At 28.6% G+C, this 18392-nt stretch overlaps 1 protein-coding gene across 6 annotated transcripts in view; it reads left to right on the plus strand.

Annotated features, from left to right (window-relative positions):
- LOC107448205 (uncharacterized) overlaps nucleotides 1–13790 on the plus strand; it is a 53438-nt gene extending 39648 nt beyond the window's left edge. For 5 of the 6 annotated variants that reach the window (XM_016063318.4, XM_016063319.4, XM_043054450.3 and 2 more), the window contains exons 20-28: nucleotides 1006–1130; nucleotides 1234–1392; nucleotides 2212–2358; nucleotides 2821–2905; nucleotides 4380–4720; nucleotides 4804–5017; nucleotides 6591–6718; nucleotides 8258–8764; nucleotides 11301–13790. In XM_016063318.4, coding sequence (XP_015918804.1) covers nucleotides 1006–1130; nucleotides 1234–1392; nucleotides 2212–2358; nucleotides 2821–2905; nucleotides 4380–4720; nucleotides 4804–5017; nucleotides 6591–6718; nucleotides 8258–8764; nucleotides 11301–11336 — 1742 coding nt within the window. In that variant the 3' untranslated portion in view covers nucleotides 11337–13790. The remainder of the gene's footprint in view (nucleotides 1–1005; nucleotides 1131–1233; nucleotides 1393–2211; nucleotides 2359–2820; nucleotides 2906–4379; nucleotides 4721–4803; nucleotides 5018–6590; nucleotides 6719–8257; nucleotides 8765–11300) is intronic. The other variant, XM_016063320.4, reaches the window with a different exon arrangement.
- The last annotated feature ends 4602 nt before the right edge of the window (nucleotides 13791–18392 follow it).

Here is an 18392-nt window from a genome sequence, read left to right on the forward strand (position 1 = left end):
TTTTGGTCTTTGCTGGCAAAAAACTGATCCAGGTGATTTTTGACCTCTTCATTAGAAGTAAAGGTCTTACGGTCCGAAAAATTTTATAGTGACTTGAACAAATAATAATCCGAAGGAGCCAATCTGGAGAATATGGTGGGTGTAGTAGTGTATGCCATTCAAGCTGTGAAAGCTTTTGGCGAGTGACAGAACTTGTATGAGGTCTCGCAATATCTTGGTGGAACACTATACCTTTTCTGTTGATTAATTCTGGCCTTTTCTGTTGAAGAGCATCATTCAGTTTGTCCAGCTGTCGACAGTAGACTTATGAATTAAGTGTTGTGTTATCCAGTAAAAGCTCATAAAAACTATTCCAGTAAAAATTCATAAAAACAACCCGATATAACTTTAAAGTTCGAACATGTAGCAATAAATTATTGTAGGTGTGAAAAAATTTTGTTTTTTCATTTAAACTTTTTTTAACCAAGACAATTTAAGATCTAGGTAATTTATATAAAATAAAAAATAAAAAGCAATATTATTTTTTCCACAGAGGATGTTACAATTTTAGTTTTTAGGAAAAATTGATATTATTTTTATTACTTTAAGGAATAGTTATTCTTTTTCTGCCAAACAAACTAATCCCGGAGCCTAAAACCTAATTTTTTTCTATGGCGCTCTTCTAGATGTATTGTTTTCATTTATTGTTTTGCATCCTTAATATGAAATCTAAAATATGCATACAAATTATATCTGGTATAGCTTAAAATTTTCACTTTTGCCTATTATGTTATATTTTGGGCCGCTAATTTTGTATTTACTTAACATAAGACTCTTGTTTTCAATTTATCACATGATGTGTCCTATTCATGTGTGCAGTTTTCCAATTAATATCTTTCCTGAACCTGTTGTTTTTAAAAAATCAATATTTAAGCTATTAATATTTAAATAAATATTTTTTAAAAAAATGGATAAAAAATGTCTATAGTCAATTATGAATTGAACTTTAGTTTTCCATTCATTTAGATCTTATAATCATGGAGATGCGGGCCAGCCTTGAAGCTGAAAAAAAACAAGCTGTTGAAACATTAAGCCGGAAATTTGATCATTTCAAACAAAAGGCTGTTAATGAAGTAAAGAGAAATCAATGGGTATTGTTACTTTTTTTTTACCTAAGATCTATTAATTATTTTTTTACTTAATGCATTTTGAATTAATGCTAAAGATATTGAACAGTTTAAATATTTCTTTTAGTGTGCATTTTGTTTAAATGAAGCAAGATATCAGTGCTGCTGGAACACTAATTATTGCTCAGTTAATTGCCAAAAACGTGATTTTCTTGTACATAAAAAAGTATGTACTCGAGTGAAACATAAGCCAAGCTCTACTGTGATTGGTGATTCAGGAAGTGAGGTGAGATTGATTTATTGCAAATATAATTGCAGCCAATATGATAAATAATTATTTTTAAAGAAATATCTGTAGTTTCAGCACACTGTTTTTATAATCTCGTTTTTTACATTAAATTTTATTAACTTTTTTTTTAAATCAAATAAACCAATTTCAAAATATCATTTATTGTAATGTCTGCCAGCTAGGAGGCCAGGCAGTCAGCGTGCCTGACTGTGAAGAGAACAGTTGCGGGTTCAAATCCTGCTTAGGGTATGGATGTTTCTCTCTGTGTGTTGTTCTATGTAGTGTGAATGTGACCAACTCTATAAACGGGTATCTGTGGGAGCGTGGTATAGGTAATGTTGCTAGCCTCCATACATTATACAAAAGTTATCAATCTTATATTTATTTTAAGCACTTTCCAAAAAAAATGAATTGACAAACACGAAATTAAAAAGAAGGAAAAATAGAATAAAAATTACAACAAAAAAAAAATCAGAAAGCCTTTCTAATGCACAGGCTTTTAGTCGGATACTAGCAGTTACACTTCTGGAATAAGCTTTGTATGTTCTTCCAACCCTGCAATACTTTTAATAAATAATTGCACTCAGATAAAACATTTTATTATTTTAAAAGATCTATGGGCAGAAGTTGAATTCAATGTTTTTTTTTAAAGCTGGAAAGAAAATTCGAAATCAAACATTTTGTGACATTTTCTACCTTTTTTATACTGTAAAAAAAAGTATTTGTACAAATATTCTGTATACTGTTATTATAAAATGTACTTGAGGGAAAAAAATTATCATCTTGGAATATATTTATCTTTTTAATTCTCTATAGCCAAAGGATAATAAAAAAGTTTATGTTGTCAATATGGTTTCGAAAAGTGATTCCAAATCATCTCAACTTCAAATTGTGCCAGCGAATTCAAATGTTTCGGTCTTATCTAGTACAACTACTACAAGTGTGCCAAGTACTAATGTTCAGGTAATTAAACATAACTATATGAATCGTAAAATAAATATTTATGAACTTAAACTGTTAACTTATCTGATACATTAATTACTAATTGCTTTGCGAAAAGCATTCCTGAAATACTGTGTTAGTCAAAGTAGCTCAAGCTGTTGAATGGTTAAGAAAATAAATTAATAAAGCATATGAAACCAAGTAAAATTAATGAGCTACCCTTAAGCACTTAAATATCTATTCAAGATAAAATAAAAGTATAGTGTATCTGTTTGCTGCTTTCTCTTAAGATACAAAGTGTGGCAATTTATATATATTATGAATTTTGCAACCAATTTGAAGAATTGGAGATTTCTGGTTTTTAAGACCTCCATCCCAAAAGCCAGAGAAGTTAGGATGTCTAAAAGTAAATAAATTATTTTATTGATTATTAAATACTTTTTTTATTATTATTAAGTATAATAATTTAAAAATATTTTAAAGTATATTGTAGCTCAACCCACTATGAAATCTAGTGATTCAACAACACATGAAGTCTCTAAAGCAGAAGAGAAGCAAGTATCAATGGGTAACTTCCTTTTTTTTAAACATTACGTTCTGTAATCATGACCTTTAATTTAATGCTTTTTAGAATCCTGAAATATTAAAAGATTGATGTAAGAACCACATAAGGGTTTACAAATTAATATATAAAAAAAGAAAAAGAATGTAATCAATGATTGCTGTTGATGAATGATTGCATGTAATCAGGGCCGGATTAACCTATAGGCACGTGCCTAGGGCCTACAAAAAACTTGAGAGAAAAAAATTTGTTGACAAAAATAATTTAGCTTTAAAAACAAGTGTATTTTGCCCAAAATTATGAAGATACAAATAAAAATATAATATTTTACGGTAATAAATTATTTTGCAGAATCTTATGATCTAATATATTACTTTTTTGCGATTTTTGGATTCAACGAAATCTTGTATTATGCTGTCGAATTCCAAACTACTCAAAATGTCGGATTCAATAGACATAAGTGCGAGCGATGACAAACGATCTTGATTCATTGTTGAAAGCAAATAATTTTTTAGCAAATAGCTTTTAGTTTAATCTCAGATTCTGACAAATTTTTTTGAACAAGAAAACCGAAATTATCGTACAAATCACTGTAAGCTTTACGCCATTTAGTCATTTCTGAAATTAATACATCTAAAATGGCGTAATACGTTTCCATACGAAGAAAATTTTAATCTGGAGAAAGATCTTTCTCCTTCTGCATTTGATCCAAGAATCGACAAATATATTCTTAATGCAATGTGAACGTTAGGAAAAGTATTCACAAGTTTATCTTTAATTTGAGCCTTCAACATTTCTTGTGCAGATTTATGTTCATGCAGATTTATGTTCATACAAATTTGAAAATAGTAAAAATTCATCTACAAAGTTTTCCTCTAAATCGGATGAGTAAATTTTCACCAAATTTTGCGCTTTTAGTTTAATCTCAGATTCTGACAAATTTTTGTGAACAAGAAAACTGAAATTATCGTACAAATCACTGTAAGCTTTACGCCATTTAGTCATTTCTGAAATTAATACATCTAAAATGGCGTAATGCGTTTCCATACGAAGAAAATTTTAGCATATATTTTGAAAAAAGGGGAGGATGGGAGGGCCCATAAATGGCTGTGCCTAGGGCCTAGGAAAGGTATAATCCGGCTCTGCATGTAATGAATGATTTGCTGGCTAAAACAGTGAAATAAAAGTGATTGTCAGGGACAACTTTAAGTTTTGTTTCATCCAGCGATCAAATTGAATTTAAAATTTGCTTCACCTCGTCTTACCTGCCTTGTTGCTGATTCAATAGGTTTTGGTAATTTTTCCCTCAAATTTTATGAGATCCTTTATGTGGGATTTTATTTTTTACAAAGATAGATTCTAAAAACATTTATTACAAGCAATGGTTTCAGAACTTGAAGTATGTAAGATTTCAAATATATTTATGTAAAATCTCTAGTATTTTCCTTTTTGTTTTGAATAATATTAATTTTTTCCCCAGATACTAGTGAAATTATCAAAAATGTCAGAAATCGCAATTGTGATTTGTCTACAGCTATCACTTTACTGAATAAAAAGAATCTAGAAACTGCTGCATCTTCAGAAGAAAATAAAACTAAAGAACCTGATTTAGAAGAAATATACTTTCCTTCTCCTCCTCCGGTGAGTTTTGAAGGCTTAGATACTGCAAGTGCTGATGAAAGCATACTAATCAGTCAATCTGAGGCTTCTGAAAAAAATTCATCTGACACAGAAATTTTAAGTCAAGAAGACAAAAAAGGAGATTCATCTGCTGAAGAAGAAATAAATTTTTCAGATAATGATGACGCTGATAATGAACAAGTTAGTAACTACCTATTTATTGTTAAATTTAGAAATTAAAAAAAAAACATGCACTTCAGTTTAAATGTGCTTTGTATTTGTAGGTCTCTATAGGAAATGGAGTTGAAATAAAGGCTAAGTTTTTAAACAAATGCCTGATATATGGCAAGACGGCCAAGAGATTAACTCGATGTTTGGTTGATGTTCTTTTTCCAGACTTGAAACAACTGGCTACTTGTTCTGCTTTTGGTCAAAAATCTAATGTCACAAAACTTACTCGTGCTGCGTTGCCTGGAAAGAAAGTTACTGCTATCCTTGGTGTGTTATCATTAGTTTTATATTACTAAAAGTATTACACATTTTCATCAATCTTGAATTGTTGTACAATGTGCTAAAGAACTTGAATCACCTTGAATAACTTTTAATCTTATGATCGGATTTTCAAGTACTAGGACTCTATCTTAATGGTTCGAGGGAGATACCTCAGATATGCTAATTAATTTGTGTAAACGATATTTTAAACTACGAAATCACACAAAAACGTACTTTCTCTAAATTAACATGCTTTTTAACAAATTAATAAATAAACAATGAAAAAAAAGTAAAAAAAAATGGTACAAAATCTAAAAAATTTCTGACGCACGAATTCGGTTCAATTTACATATTAAAAAATAGATATCAATTATATTTTTAAAAAAATTATCAATTTTAAAACTTACTTTTTTAACAGATAGTTGATTTAACATCTTAAATAACATTAAAAATTAATTATCTTTTAATATTAGAATAAAAGTATTTCATTGTAGACTTTTATACTTACTGCCAATTGGTGTTTCCCACAATGACTAAAAGTTACTCTTTAATTACATTTGATCTGTGATAAATAGCAGCAACATAAAATAAAATGTGTGTGTTGACCAGTGTACCTCATTATTTCTATGTACTTGAATCTTTTCATTATATATGCTTCTTTAGTTTATTTTTGTAATAATTTTTTTAATTGTTTATTTTCAACTTCAATAGCAAATAAAAGTGTTTTATTAAATATACATATATATATATATATATTTTACAAGACCGAGACAGGACTAAAAAAGGCAGGATTTCTTTTTCTGTTAGGGACCATTTTATCCAGGAATAAAATGTTCAACACCCCTTAAATTCTACTTCTATTATTGTAACACTGTGTATATAATTGAGAAATATTAGTTTTATTACAGAAAAATGAAACTTTATTTTAACTTATTCTATTTGTGACCGAGAAAATGTTATAATAACACGATTTGCATAGGTTTTCAAAACCCTTAAAAGGTTCTTAATTCATGAGTCTGTTCTTAAAGTCTTTTAAAAAAACACTAGTTTTTAGTTTACATATTCTAAAAATTGTGTTGTTTTTTGGCTCCCTGCAGGAAAATAAACACCTTTTTATGTCCTTCGGAATTAATTTATTTTTACTAATTATAATTAATTAATTTTTTTACTATATAAATCTTAAAAACATGTTTAAAAGCTTTTATTTACTTGAATTATGAAACACGTATGTGCTTGCTCTCTTTTAGAAAAATGATTTAGTTCTAGAAATTTAATTCATAAAACTTTTTAAAATCTTTTAAAAATTAAAGAAACACTTGCTTTAATTTACATGTTCTTAAAATTTTAATATTTTTTGGCACCCAGCAGAAAAATAACTTTTTTTTTTATCCTGCAGACTAATTGATTTTTATTGCTGTATAAAACATAAAAACATGTTTAATTACTTTTATTCACTTGGAGTATGAACTGTGAATAAGCTTTCATTTAGAAAAATCATTTAGTTCTAGAAATGTATTTAAAAATATTATTTTCAATATATTATGTTTTCTATAATGTTCTAATGTCTCTTGTTTTTCAGAATTTGTTCAAAAAAGATTCCCAACAGCTACTAGAACAGAGATTGTTTTAGCTATAAATATGAAATGCAAAGAAGCTAGAAATATAGTAGATAAGCAAGACGGAGAAAAGCCTGTCAAAAGAAATTTGGTAAGGCAACAATTTAAAAAAAAAAATTGGAACAGATCAAATTCGATAATAGTTACATGCATAAGCAGCTAAGAATGTTGATAGTTAAAGCTCAGTAATTTTGTTTATTTTTATTTTTGCACATATTATATATCATTTGCCATTCGAGCTTTAATTTATCTATTTCATGTCTTTTTAATCACTATAATTTAAAAATTCACTGTTTTTAAAGTGCAAAGATGCATTAGGATTTTTTAATCAGAAATTCGTTTAAACTTACTAATCTATAATTTCGAAAGAAATCATTAAAAATTTAGCTATAAAAACAATTGGGAAAGAGAAATAATAAGCTTTTATCATTTAAAATTAATGGTACAAGAGCTGAAACTGACTCTATTATGCCAAACTCAATCATAATTTAAATTTCAAAATAATGGATAATTAGTTTTTGAGCCAAGAGTAGGATTATGTTTTTCCCACCATTTGGTAGAATTTTGCCTCTTCTCAACAAACAAAAAAATAATAATTACGCCTTACTTGTAAGTAGTTAATGACTCACCATCATGATTTACAGTTTATATTCACATAATTTATGACTCATTAATTCATGCATTCTGAAAATCCTATTATCAGCTATTAATATTTATTTTATTTACAAATCATTCTTCACAATTAAATCTTTGATTTACAAATAATGCATTGCTGTTTGTATTCACAATTTTAAGAAACATTGTGATTCTTATCTAAGGTTTTTATTATTTGAAACATGTTTGTAACTTTTCAATTTGAAGTTCATGCAGATAAATTACATTAAATTTGACTGTAATCAATAATAAAATGTCCTTAAAAAAACCGGTGTATTTTTTTATGATGCCATACAGCTTTTTTACAAAATTCATCTCTGAAGAGCAAAAAGGTTTATAACTCATTCTACTGTTATAAGTTTTGACTGTCTTGGTTGAATAGTGATATATATATTGTTAACCTTTCTTTTGTAGAATTTAACTTGTAAATCCTCTTTTTTTTTTCCCCTTGACAATTCTTACAATTTAAAGAAACAAAAAAGGGTGAAAAAATTACAAAAAAAAATTCACTTTATTAATTAGCAAGATAATGCTGGTGTATTAGAGATTCAAGAAAGAAAGAAATTTGTAATACCATAATATTAATTTCCTAAAAATGCTTTTGAAATATTACTTTCAATTTATTAAATTATGATTGTGATAAATCTAGAGTCTTACGAATCAATACTGTGAACGCTAAAATATCAAAACTATATATTATGTACCATTTAGGGAGCAAAATTTATGGAATAGCTGATAAAGATGCATCTACAATATTGTACTGCTTTGCCAAAAATTATTATGACAGTGATCATAAGTACTTTTTCCATACATTTCATACTGTTCTTACCAATCTCTCAATTAATAAAGTGCCTCTTTTATTGGAGCTGTGTCGCGTAAAACTGATAGTTTAAAATGCTGTTTGGAAGGAAAAGTATTATGTTTGCATTTAATTTTCCTTTAAAATGACAAATTTATTCACCTCATTTTTATTTAGTTTCGTAGGTTATTGGCCAGAGATCAAAGTCTTGAAGTAAACAAAACGAGTACAGCAACAACTACTACTGGAATCTCTGTTACAACTGGTTCCATGAGACCGAAGGCACCTATAATGGTAATGAGACAACCGCCTACCAGCAAAAGTATCACTCTCAAAACTCCACCTCTATCGTCAGAACCTATTACATCTCCTACTAAAATTGTTAACTCGCCAAATATATTGAGATGTTCTCCTCAGGTCTTAATAAGACCAAAATTTTTACAACCTGGGGATAAGCCGAATTCCCAACCCAAATTTTCTCCAAAAACTTTTAGAACTTTACTACCTAGTCCACAACCTATTGGAATTTCACCCAGAGAACCTAGAAAAATTATTCTACCCTATGATGCTTACAAGAAATCTGTTTCTCCACGGTCTTCTGCTGGTACCAACCCTTCCCCTAGACCTTACATTATTTTGGGAACTTCTTCTTCATCTTCACCGCAGTCTCTAGCTGTTACCCAAGTAAGTGTTTATAATAAAAACAATCTTTCATTTTCAATGGGTGTATATATTTATTTCTATGTTATTGATTGAGAATAGCTATTCTAATTTATTTTCCAACTTTTTTAAAGAAAAAAAATATTGATAAAACATTAAAATAAGATACAATGTCAAGTTTTATTTATTTTATTTCAACCAAGTTTTGTGAAATCTAAATGTTTTGATAACTAAACAGAATAGTAGTGTCATAAAAAGAATTAATCTATAGGATTATTCCAAGGGCACAAAAAATTTCTAGAGCCTAATATTACCACTAACCAATTTTTTTTTTAGTCGGAGGGTTAAAATTTCCTTTTCTTATGATGCTTTTTTTCAGTTACAGCTTTTATAAAATATTTTTAGAAATGAAGGTTTATATTTTGTTTAAAACAATTGGATAATGTAACTAAGTAAAAAAAAATTCGTGATTTTGCCCAATTTATTAATAAACCATATGTGTTAAAAATAATAAAATTCAGCACATATTGAACTAGTAATAATTTATAAAACTAAATTTAAAGTTCCACTTAAGGAATTCAAACTAATAAATAAACAAATTGATACATAAAGTTTTTTTTACAATGAAAAATTTCCCAAGATCTGCCTGAATTTCTCCAAAACCTCGTTCCCATGATAGGAAGTATTCTTCCCTGGATTGTTCTAAATTAATATAAATCTTTGAACTAAGAACATTTTATAAAAAGTCTAACCAACCTGAATTGTTCCATCTTAACATTTTAAGTTTATTCAACATACTTTAAAAAAAACTACCTTTAGAGCTTACATAAACCTTAAGGTTTAATTGTTCTATGTTCAGCAATATGTTTATGCAGTCAACCCTGTTGAAAGGAATATCCTCGGTTCCAGCCAAATCTATGCAATGAAGTAGGTTATTCGATTAAAAAGGGGAGTTCAATATTCATTCTTAAATTCTAAACTTTTGCGAAATTTTACTTTTTAATGGCATTTAATGCTAAGTGTGGCGTTTTGAGTAAATAAACTCAGTTTCCTGATCAATTAAAACATTTATTATTAAAACTGTCTGTGTTAGTATCATAAAATATAAATGTCATTTAAAGTTACATAAAAATAAATCAACGTAAATGAAAAGTATAATATAGGTACAGTACAGAACCCGTTATCCGGAAATCGGAAAACCAAAAAACCGGAACGAAATTCAATAAATTTCCCCGCTATTTTTTTTAAAAAAAATGTTTTTCCTCATAAGATTTTAGGCTTTTTCTTTCTTTCTTGAAAGATTCTTACCTTACCATCATTTTGGAAATAATCATTAGTGTATTACTTCATCGTTTTTTCTTCTTTTTAAGATTATTTCCAAACATTTTTTTCTTTTTTAGTAGGATTTAACAATAAAAAAACGGTTTTTTGTAGCGATTCAGAAAACCGGAAAAATCAGTTATCCGGAATAGCGATGGTCCCGATCGTTCCGGATAATCGGTTCTCTACTGTACTATAATATTTGATAATTATTATCTATAATCGAAGACTGTTTTTATGCCTGTTGAATTTGTCCATTCAATTTAAATTTTAATTCATTATAATTATTATTTAATTAATTAAAATTATAATTATTATTTAATTAATTAAAATTATAATTATTATTTAATTAATTAAAATTATTAATTTAGAAATTAATTAAATTTTTCCTTTCAGTTTCTACTAAGACTTTCAGGACTTGCATATTCCTTTCGAATACATTCAGAATTTGCTTTTATTTTTACTTAATTTTTTCTAACCCTCGAAACTTTAGAAATTCCAAATTAATGTGCTACTTTAGTTTGAAATTTATTGTTTCCAAGAAAAACGGATATTCTATTTTAGCTGGTGAAACATTTCTCAAAAATAGAAAAAAAGTTTCATTTCAGTACCTCTTTACACAGCAAATATCCATTTAAACAAGGAGGTTTAACATTAGTTTCATATAAGGTGGTTTTTTTCCACATTAAATTTTACTCGTATAAGCAGGTTATTCAACTATCTGACATGCAATTAAGTGGGGACAACTGTATTAGAGTTTTTGTGTTTAATTGGCTTAAATGAGTTATATTCAGTCAAACCTTCTTTAATGACAACTTTTAAACAATGACAAGCTTCAAAAAACAGCTGCATATTTATGGAACTAAATATCCTCCTGACAGTTTACATTAGGGTGAACTTCTGAGTGAAGTCATCCCTTGAAACCATTAAGATAAAGTCCTAGAACGTAAATATCTGATCATTAGATCGAGTTATTCGGGATGCTCCGTTTTTTATTTTGCGCACTGTACATCAATTTCTTTTTTTTCCCGTTCTAAGTTTAACTATAGCTATAAATTTTTGTTGTTTGATACTGTATCTACAAATAGCAACAAACCTTCTGACACAAATCATGGGCATCACCCCATGAGAAAAATAGTTAGTTTGAAGGTTTTGCTGTATGTAATTGTCTAGTAAGAAACTTAATTCAAATCAAAATGCACAAAATTCTGTAATTTATTATTTTGTTTATTTCTTTTAGCCAAGTTCACTGCCATTGCCTCTTCTAAGAAAATGAGGAGCTTCCCCGTTCATCTCTGCATGTATCATTAGTCTCCATAAATGACCAATGTTTGTGAATTGTGATAGTTTCTTTTTCATTATGTTGAAACATGTGCCATAAATGACACTGAAAATCAGCTTTAACTTGTTCAAAGATTACCAATTGCCATGATTACCTCCTTAAAATATTGATGGATAATTGAAGAAAATATTATGCAACAAATTCAAGGTTGCTTTAAAGAAAAATTACATAAAAATGTACTGCCATTAAACATTTAAACTCGATTATTCCTTCATTAATTTTATCAGTTTCTTTGTATTCTTATACAGTAGGGAACCGATTATCCGGAACGGTCGGGACCATCGCTATTCCGGATAACTGATTTTTCCGGTTTTCTGAATCGCTACAAAAAACCGTTTTTTTTATTGTTAAACCCAACTAAAAAAAAAAAAATTGGAAATAATCTTAAAAATAAGAAAAAACGCTGAAGTAATACACTAATGATTATTTCCAAATGATGGTAAGGTAAACATCGTTAAAAAAAGAAAGAAAAATCGTAAAATCTTATGAGGAAAAAATTTTTTTTTTTAAAAAAAATGGCGAGAAAATTTATCGAATTTCGTTCCGGTTTTTTGGTTTTCCGGTTTTCTGATTTCCGGATAACGGGTTCTCTACTGTATTACAAATTGTAAACTTTTTTCTTAAAGTTTACTTAAAATATTTTCTTTGTAGACACGTTATGTAAAAATAATGAGTTATTCTATCATTTAACATTTGAACTGATAATTATATTTCTTATTCATTGTAATGTAACTTTCAATTTACTGAGTTTTAAAATTTATATTTATTCTCTTTTTCCATTACTGAATAATAATAATACTTTACATTTGTATAAGTTTTTCAAAATGGGATATTCCTTAAGTGGGTTGTGACATTTCCCGACCATCCCAGTTAATTGAAAGTCAGCTGTAGGCGTTCCTACAAGTTCCTTACTTGTGAATTATAATGTTAGCTAGTCTTTTTGTTTTTTTTAATTGGCACAAAATAATTTATGAATAGCATTCCACGGTTTAAATGCATGTAGCTGCCGATTCTCTTAAAAAAATGGGGATGCTCCCAGTTAGGGGAAATCTCTCTGACTTAGAAGATATTCAATTTTTCTGAATTTTTAACATTATTTGGAAATAATGAAAGATGTAACATTTTTGTAACTTTAATTTTTTAAACATTTATAAAAATTACATTATTTACATTTTCTATCTGTTCAAATTTTAAAAATTTCTCTTATTCAGCTCCAATGGTAAATGCATTTTCAACCAGTTAAATTTTTTGTAAATATTTTTACTCAGTAAACTTTTAAATGAATCAAGATTAGTCTTAACGATGCGTTTTTGATTTAAAATACTTTATTAGAATATAATAAGGTAAATACTGGTACTTTTAGCTTAAAGGATACTTGTTTGTGTGTATATTATAAAGATGTGTTTATAAAATTTCAGTGCAGTTAAATTTTAAATCAGAATTTTAATTTCAGTATGTATTTTTTTCTGATATTCACCTTATTCCTGAAGGCAGTTTTCTTTACTATCAAAAGATAGTAACACAGTAAGAGACATTTATAAGTTCGCCCAAATGATGGGAATGCATTGATTTACATTAATTTAAGCTATGAAGTTTATATTTTTATTTAAAAATTTCTTATTAATGATTCAAGTTATGTAAAATATGCTATAAAGAGAAGAAAATCAATTTAAAAATGTTGCTAAAGATGAGAGTAATGTTAATGTAATCCTTTTGGTCATTATGTAAGAAAAGAAAAAGGTATTTGTAAATTTTTATTTAAAATTTTTATCTTTATGTAAGATTTTGTGAGTTCAGTTGAAATATTAATTTTATAAGAACAAAAGTGAACATATTTATTCCTATAGTTATTCAATAAAAAAAATTTCATATAAGTGTGGCAACTAACTAAAACAAATTTAAAAATAATATATTAGCAGCTTACCTTATATCGATCACAGCTCTGCAGCAAAACAATATTTTTTTTAATGCTACGCAAACCATTCTCTCATTAAAATAAAGTGAATAACTGTTTAAAAATATTCAATATTGTTTTGATTCTATCATTTTAACTGTATTATACACTAAATCTTTCGGAAACAAACAAACTCAGGATGTTAAAAAAAGAAATAGTTACATATTGCTATGATGTCATCGAAGAAATTAAGACTTCTGGTAGAGTTTGTTTTTTAGGATAGATAGCGAATAATTTGCACTAAGTAGGAAGTGCCCTCAACTACTGCAAAGTATCTTTGTTGTAACTGCAAAATGCTTATATTTTTTATTCTCTAATGTTGGCAGCTAAGAATGTGTGGTACTTATAGCTGCATTCCATTTTCGTTTTTTTATTTTAAGAAACTTGTCAATAGAATTTCACTGTATAAAATAAATATGAAAGTGTTGTTATTATTACAGTTTGTAATTTATTTTTACTTTAAACACAAACACCGTTATGAGTTTAAAAATTTTTTGAGTTAGTTTTTTAGTGCTTTAGTATGGCTTCTGGTCTTTTTAAATCATCATGCAAAAATAACAGTACAATGTTGATCATTTGAAATCTAATATATATAATTCTCTTACGTGGCTCCCAAATTTTGGCTGTATTTCTTTTCCGCCGGTGGCAACGTTTGCTTTGTTTTGTTTACATTACTATTTCTCTTACACGGCGGCAAAAAAAAGCCTCCTTACAACTCCCCGAACGGTAACGCTAGAAAATCGACCAATGATTGCCGCTAAAAATGTCACATCCCAAATCTAGCTGAGGTGGCTCAACATATAGCGCTTTTTCGATAGATCTCTATTTTAGTATTTTGTCGAAAGCGCTTTTTTTCACGAATTTATGTATTACGAATTTATTTGACGATTTTTTTATTTATATCCAAATTATACTATAGCATACCTGCCAACTTTCACTCTTTCTGAGAATGAATTTTCCAAGTGGTAGTAAAACAATTACCGAAAAACAACCTTACTCAAAAATGTATTTACATTTTGACTAGGTTAAAATTCGCTATCGTCAAGATTAGCGTGCTTTTATATATTTGTTGTAATTATTTAAACGTAGTGGTGGTCAAACTCATTTATAATTATTATTATAATTAAAAAATTTTAATGACATGACGTGAGTTTCGGTACCACTTTAAATACAACATTAAAATCTTACGGAAAAACCGGAAGAGTTGGCAGATATGCTATAGCACATTTCTAATAGATTTAACGAATTACGTGTCATTTATTTGAATTCAAATTTATTTTAATGCCTTAGTATTTACTAAAAAGATGTAATTTTTTTTTTAAAAAAAAAGTTTTTATATTGATTTGAATGATTGTTAATGATTTTTTCAACAATTTATTATGACGCATATTCGTATGGTATTTTTTGATAATCAATTACTGTTGTGTACAGTCCGCAAAAAAAAAAAAAGATATCACCCTGAATAACTTTTGTTCTAATGATCGGATTTTCACGAACTAAGTGTCAATCTTAATGGTTCCGGGGGGGTGACCTCAAATATGCTAATTAATTAGTGCTAACTATTAATTAAGTTACGAAATCAGACACGAAAATGTACTTTCTCTGAATAAACATATAATTTTTTTCGCATATTTGGATTTCTTATCTTCACAATATACGGGGTAGCCGCAATCTGGGAAATGTGGTCCCCATAGTTTGGTCAGGAGAGCGATTACAGGTTTGGACCCCTTAATGTTAATTTCGATTTTTACGTTTTCAGTCATATTTTAAAAACTAATGAAGCAATTCAAAAAAAATTGCACCCACTCATAAAACTCATTTACCCAAAAATAATTTCATGAAAAAAATAATTATTTATTATTTAATTAAAGTGAGGATGAAAAAATTTTGAATTATAAGGTAGGGATTTTTTTATACCATTTTAATCTACATATTTTTCAATTGAAAAATCTAAAGTTTCTATTGTTTTTATTTATTAGAAGATGAGAAAAATTAAAATTAATTATTTAAAAAAAATAGTTTGGCGACAATAAAGAAATGATTTAATGGGGCGATTAATATTAAAATGTGATAAACTTACGAGGAACTTGACTTGGCATGAGTGGCGTAAAATTTCATTCATACCTTTTTCGCTAATAATCGTTTGGTAAACTTTTTATTTTTTTAAAACTATAAAATACGATATTTCTTTTTTAGTCGTCTAAAATTCTATTTGCAATTTAGTAAAGAAATTTGAATAAAACATTTTAATCAACGAGTGTCGAGTTTTATAAAAGCATGCTTGTGATTGAATATGATTATACACCAGATTTTGCTTATGTAATGTGATTATTTTTTAGTTTTTTTTCGCAAAAACTGATACAATTTCTATAATATACATACGTATGAATAGATTGGGAATAAAATATTTATCAATTTCTTGAATATATTTTTTATAAATATTAATAAAAATATGTAGTTCAACATTTTTAAGCATCTCTCACATCATTGCAAATTTCTCAACATCTCATATATCGTCTTAATCTTAAAAGTAATTTTTTAATGACCTGTCGGCGAATGTTACTGTGAATGACCGAAATCTGAAGAATGTCGACTTTCACCGGTGAATGTCAGCAATCACATAGTCGCTTTGGTGATAGTCTAAAATATTTTTTAAAACCGATTTGATATTAATTTATTTGCTGATATAATTACATTTATTCAATATTTTAATACTTACTGACGATAGTTTAGAAGAAACATCATTGTAGGGTATACCGGGCAAACGCATACCAAGGAGTGGCACTTGACCTTAAAAAAGCATCAGTGTAGGATATACCGGGCAAATGTATACCGGGCTGTGGCACTTAACTAGACCTAGTATATATTTCGGACATTTACCAAAGGTCTAGTCATACTAGTTCTAGTTAATTGCCACTACCCGGTATACATTTGCCTGGTATACCAGATACTGATGTTTTTTTAAGGTCAAGTGTCACTGCCTGGTATACATTTGCCCGGTATATCCTACACCGATAATTTTTTAAGGTTCAGTGCCATTGCCCGATATATATTAGCCTGATTCTCCAAACACTGATGTTTCTTCTAATCTATCGTCAGTAAGTATTAAAATATCGAATAAATGTAATTATATCCACGAATAAATTAATATCAAATCGGATGTAATAAATATTTCGGACATTCACCAAAGCGACTATGTGATTGTCAACATTCACCGGTGAAAGTCAAACCACTGATTTCGATCATTCACAGTAACATGCACATCATTAATATAACATAATGACCTCATCAGTATGTTTTTTTTCATATTTTGCCTAAATAACATTTGTCATTCTATAGAATGCCTAGGGAAAGTATGTAATCCCTCTCATATTTCATACTTTGCCTAAAAACATCCGGCATTGTATAGAATGCCGAGATATTCTATTCAATACCGGCGTTTCATACTTTGCCGGTAACATATATAAGAAAACAAAAATAATCATAGTAGCAGTATTTGGTGGTAAATGTAGCTGTAATCGTATTTGAAGAATATGCTGTGCGACATTTTATGGTGAATTTGCGAATGTAAGTTTCAAAATGTATCGAAAGATGAGGATGGTATTTGCTAATCATCTTTATCCAAAGAAAGCCTTGTAACCTAAATATCTAGCAAAATGAAGCGATTTTTTAAACAATGAATCTTACAATATGCAACATATTATTTCAATATCTTATTCTTAAACATAACATATTTCAGCGTTTTTAAAATACCACTAAACATTCAGCAATTCCTTGAGTTATAGAAAAGAGAAATATCGTAAATTATAGAAAACATTGTGAATGCGCATTAGAATTACTATACAATATACATTTTATTTTTGTCCTGCAGTGGACTGATCGTTAAGACACGGTTCCCAGCAGATTACCGACGTCAACCATCACAGGCTGCGGTCAGTGTGCGGGTGAGTGACCACTTGGATCACTCTGCGAAGGGACCGAGGGTGTGCGGTATTGGTCCTCGTTAAACTGTTCTACCGTAAAGTGCTCGACTTCGCGTGCAGGTCGTCGAGCTACCGAAGCGGGGGTGCCATCCCTTCCGCAGAGGATCAAAATTGTGATGGCATGTCTTCGGATCATCCTCCGGGATGTTTCCCAGACCGTCGCCAATAGCCCATTGTGCAGCTCTAGTGCGACGTAAAGTAACAACAACAACATTTTATTTTTCAAGCTCTTTTTTTTCTTCAAACTTTCTGGCCTAGAACACTCGATTAAAGCTGTAAAAATGATTATCCCTAAAATTTTGTATATAGCCATAATAAGTTATGTTAATTTGAATTTTAGTATGAAATCCTCGAATTTTTATAACAAAAACAACTTAATCTAAATAATATCAGATAAAAAGTTCATGTATTTAAATTCTAAAAACTTAGAAAATCATAAATAATTTATAAATCGATTCAAATTTTCTTTTCAAAGGAGATTAAAATAAAAAAAAATTTTGCTTTTTGGGATATATTTTCTATTAACTTTGAGATATTTCTATTAAACCTCTCCGAGCAATCACAGAGCATTATTTAAAAAAAAATTTTACAGTCAGAAATTGGTTGCTTAGCAACCTAGTGAAATCAAGTCCTCTTCTTTTGAATTAGTCAATGGGTTACCTTAAAATATTAATTTGCGTTGGCGACTTTTTCTGGCAGTTTTCTGAAATATCGCCAAATATATGAACCTTTATTGTGACCCAATTTTTTCAAACTTTCGTCTACCCCCCCTAATTTAAGTGTCTGGATTCCAAATTTGTGAAAAAAAATATATGTTTATTCAGAGAAAATACGTTTTTGTGTCTAATTTTTTCAAAATTTCGTCTACCCCCCCTAATTAAAGTGTCTGGATTCCAAATTTGTGAAAAAAAATATATGTTTATTCAGAGAAAGTACGTTTTTGTGTCTAATTTCGCAGCTTAATTAATAATTAGCATATTTGAGGTCACACCCCGGAGGCATTAAGCCACAAAAGCGAAATCGAAAAAAAAAAAAATCAATCCTAATTTTCTA

This window comes from Parasteatoda tepidariorum, chromosome 4, assembly GCF_982258835.1.
Source record: "Parasteatoda tepidariorum strain Cologne lab strain chromosome 4, Ptep-v5.0, whole genome shotgun sequence".
Classification (NCBI taxonomy): Eukaryota; Metazoa; Arthropoda; class Arachnida; order Araneae; family Theridiidae; genus Parasteatoda; species Parasteatoda tepidariorum.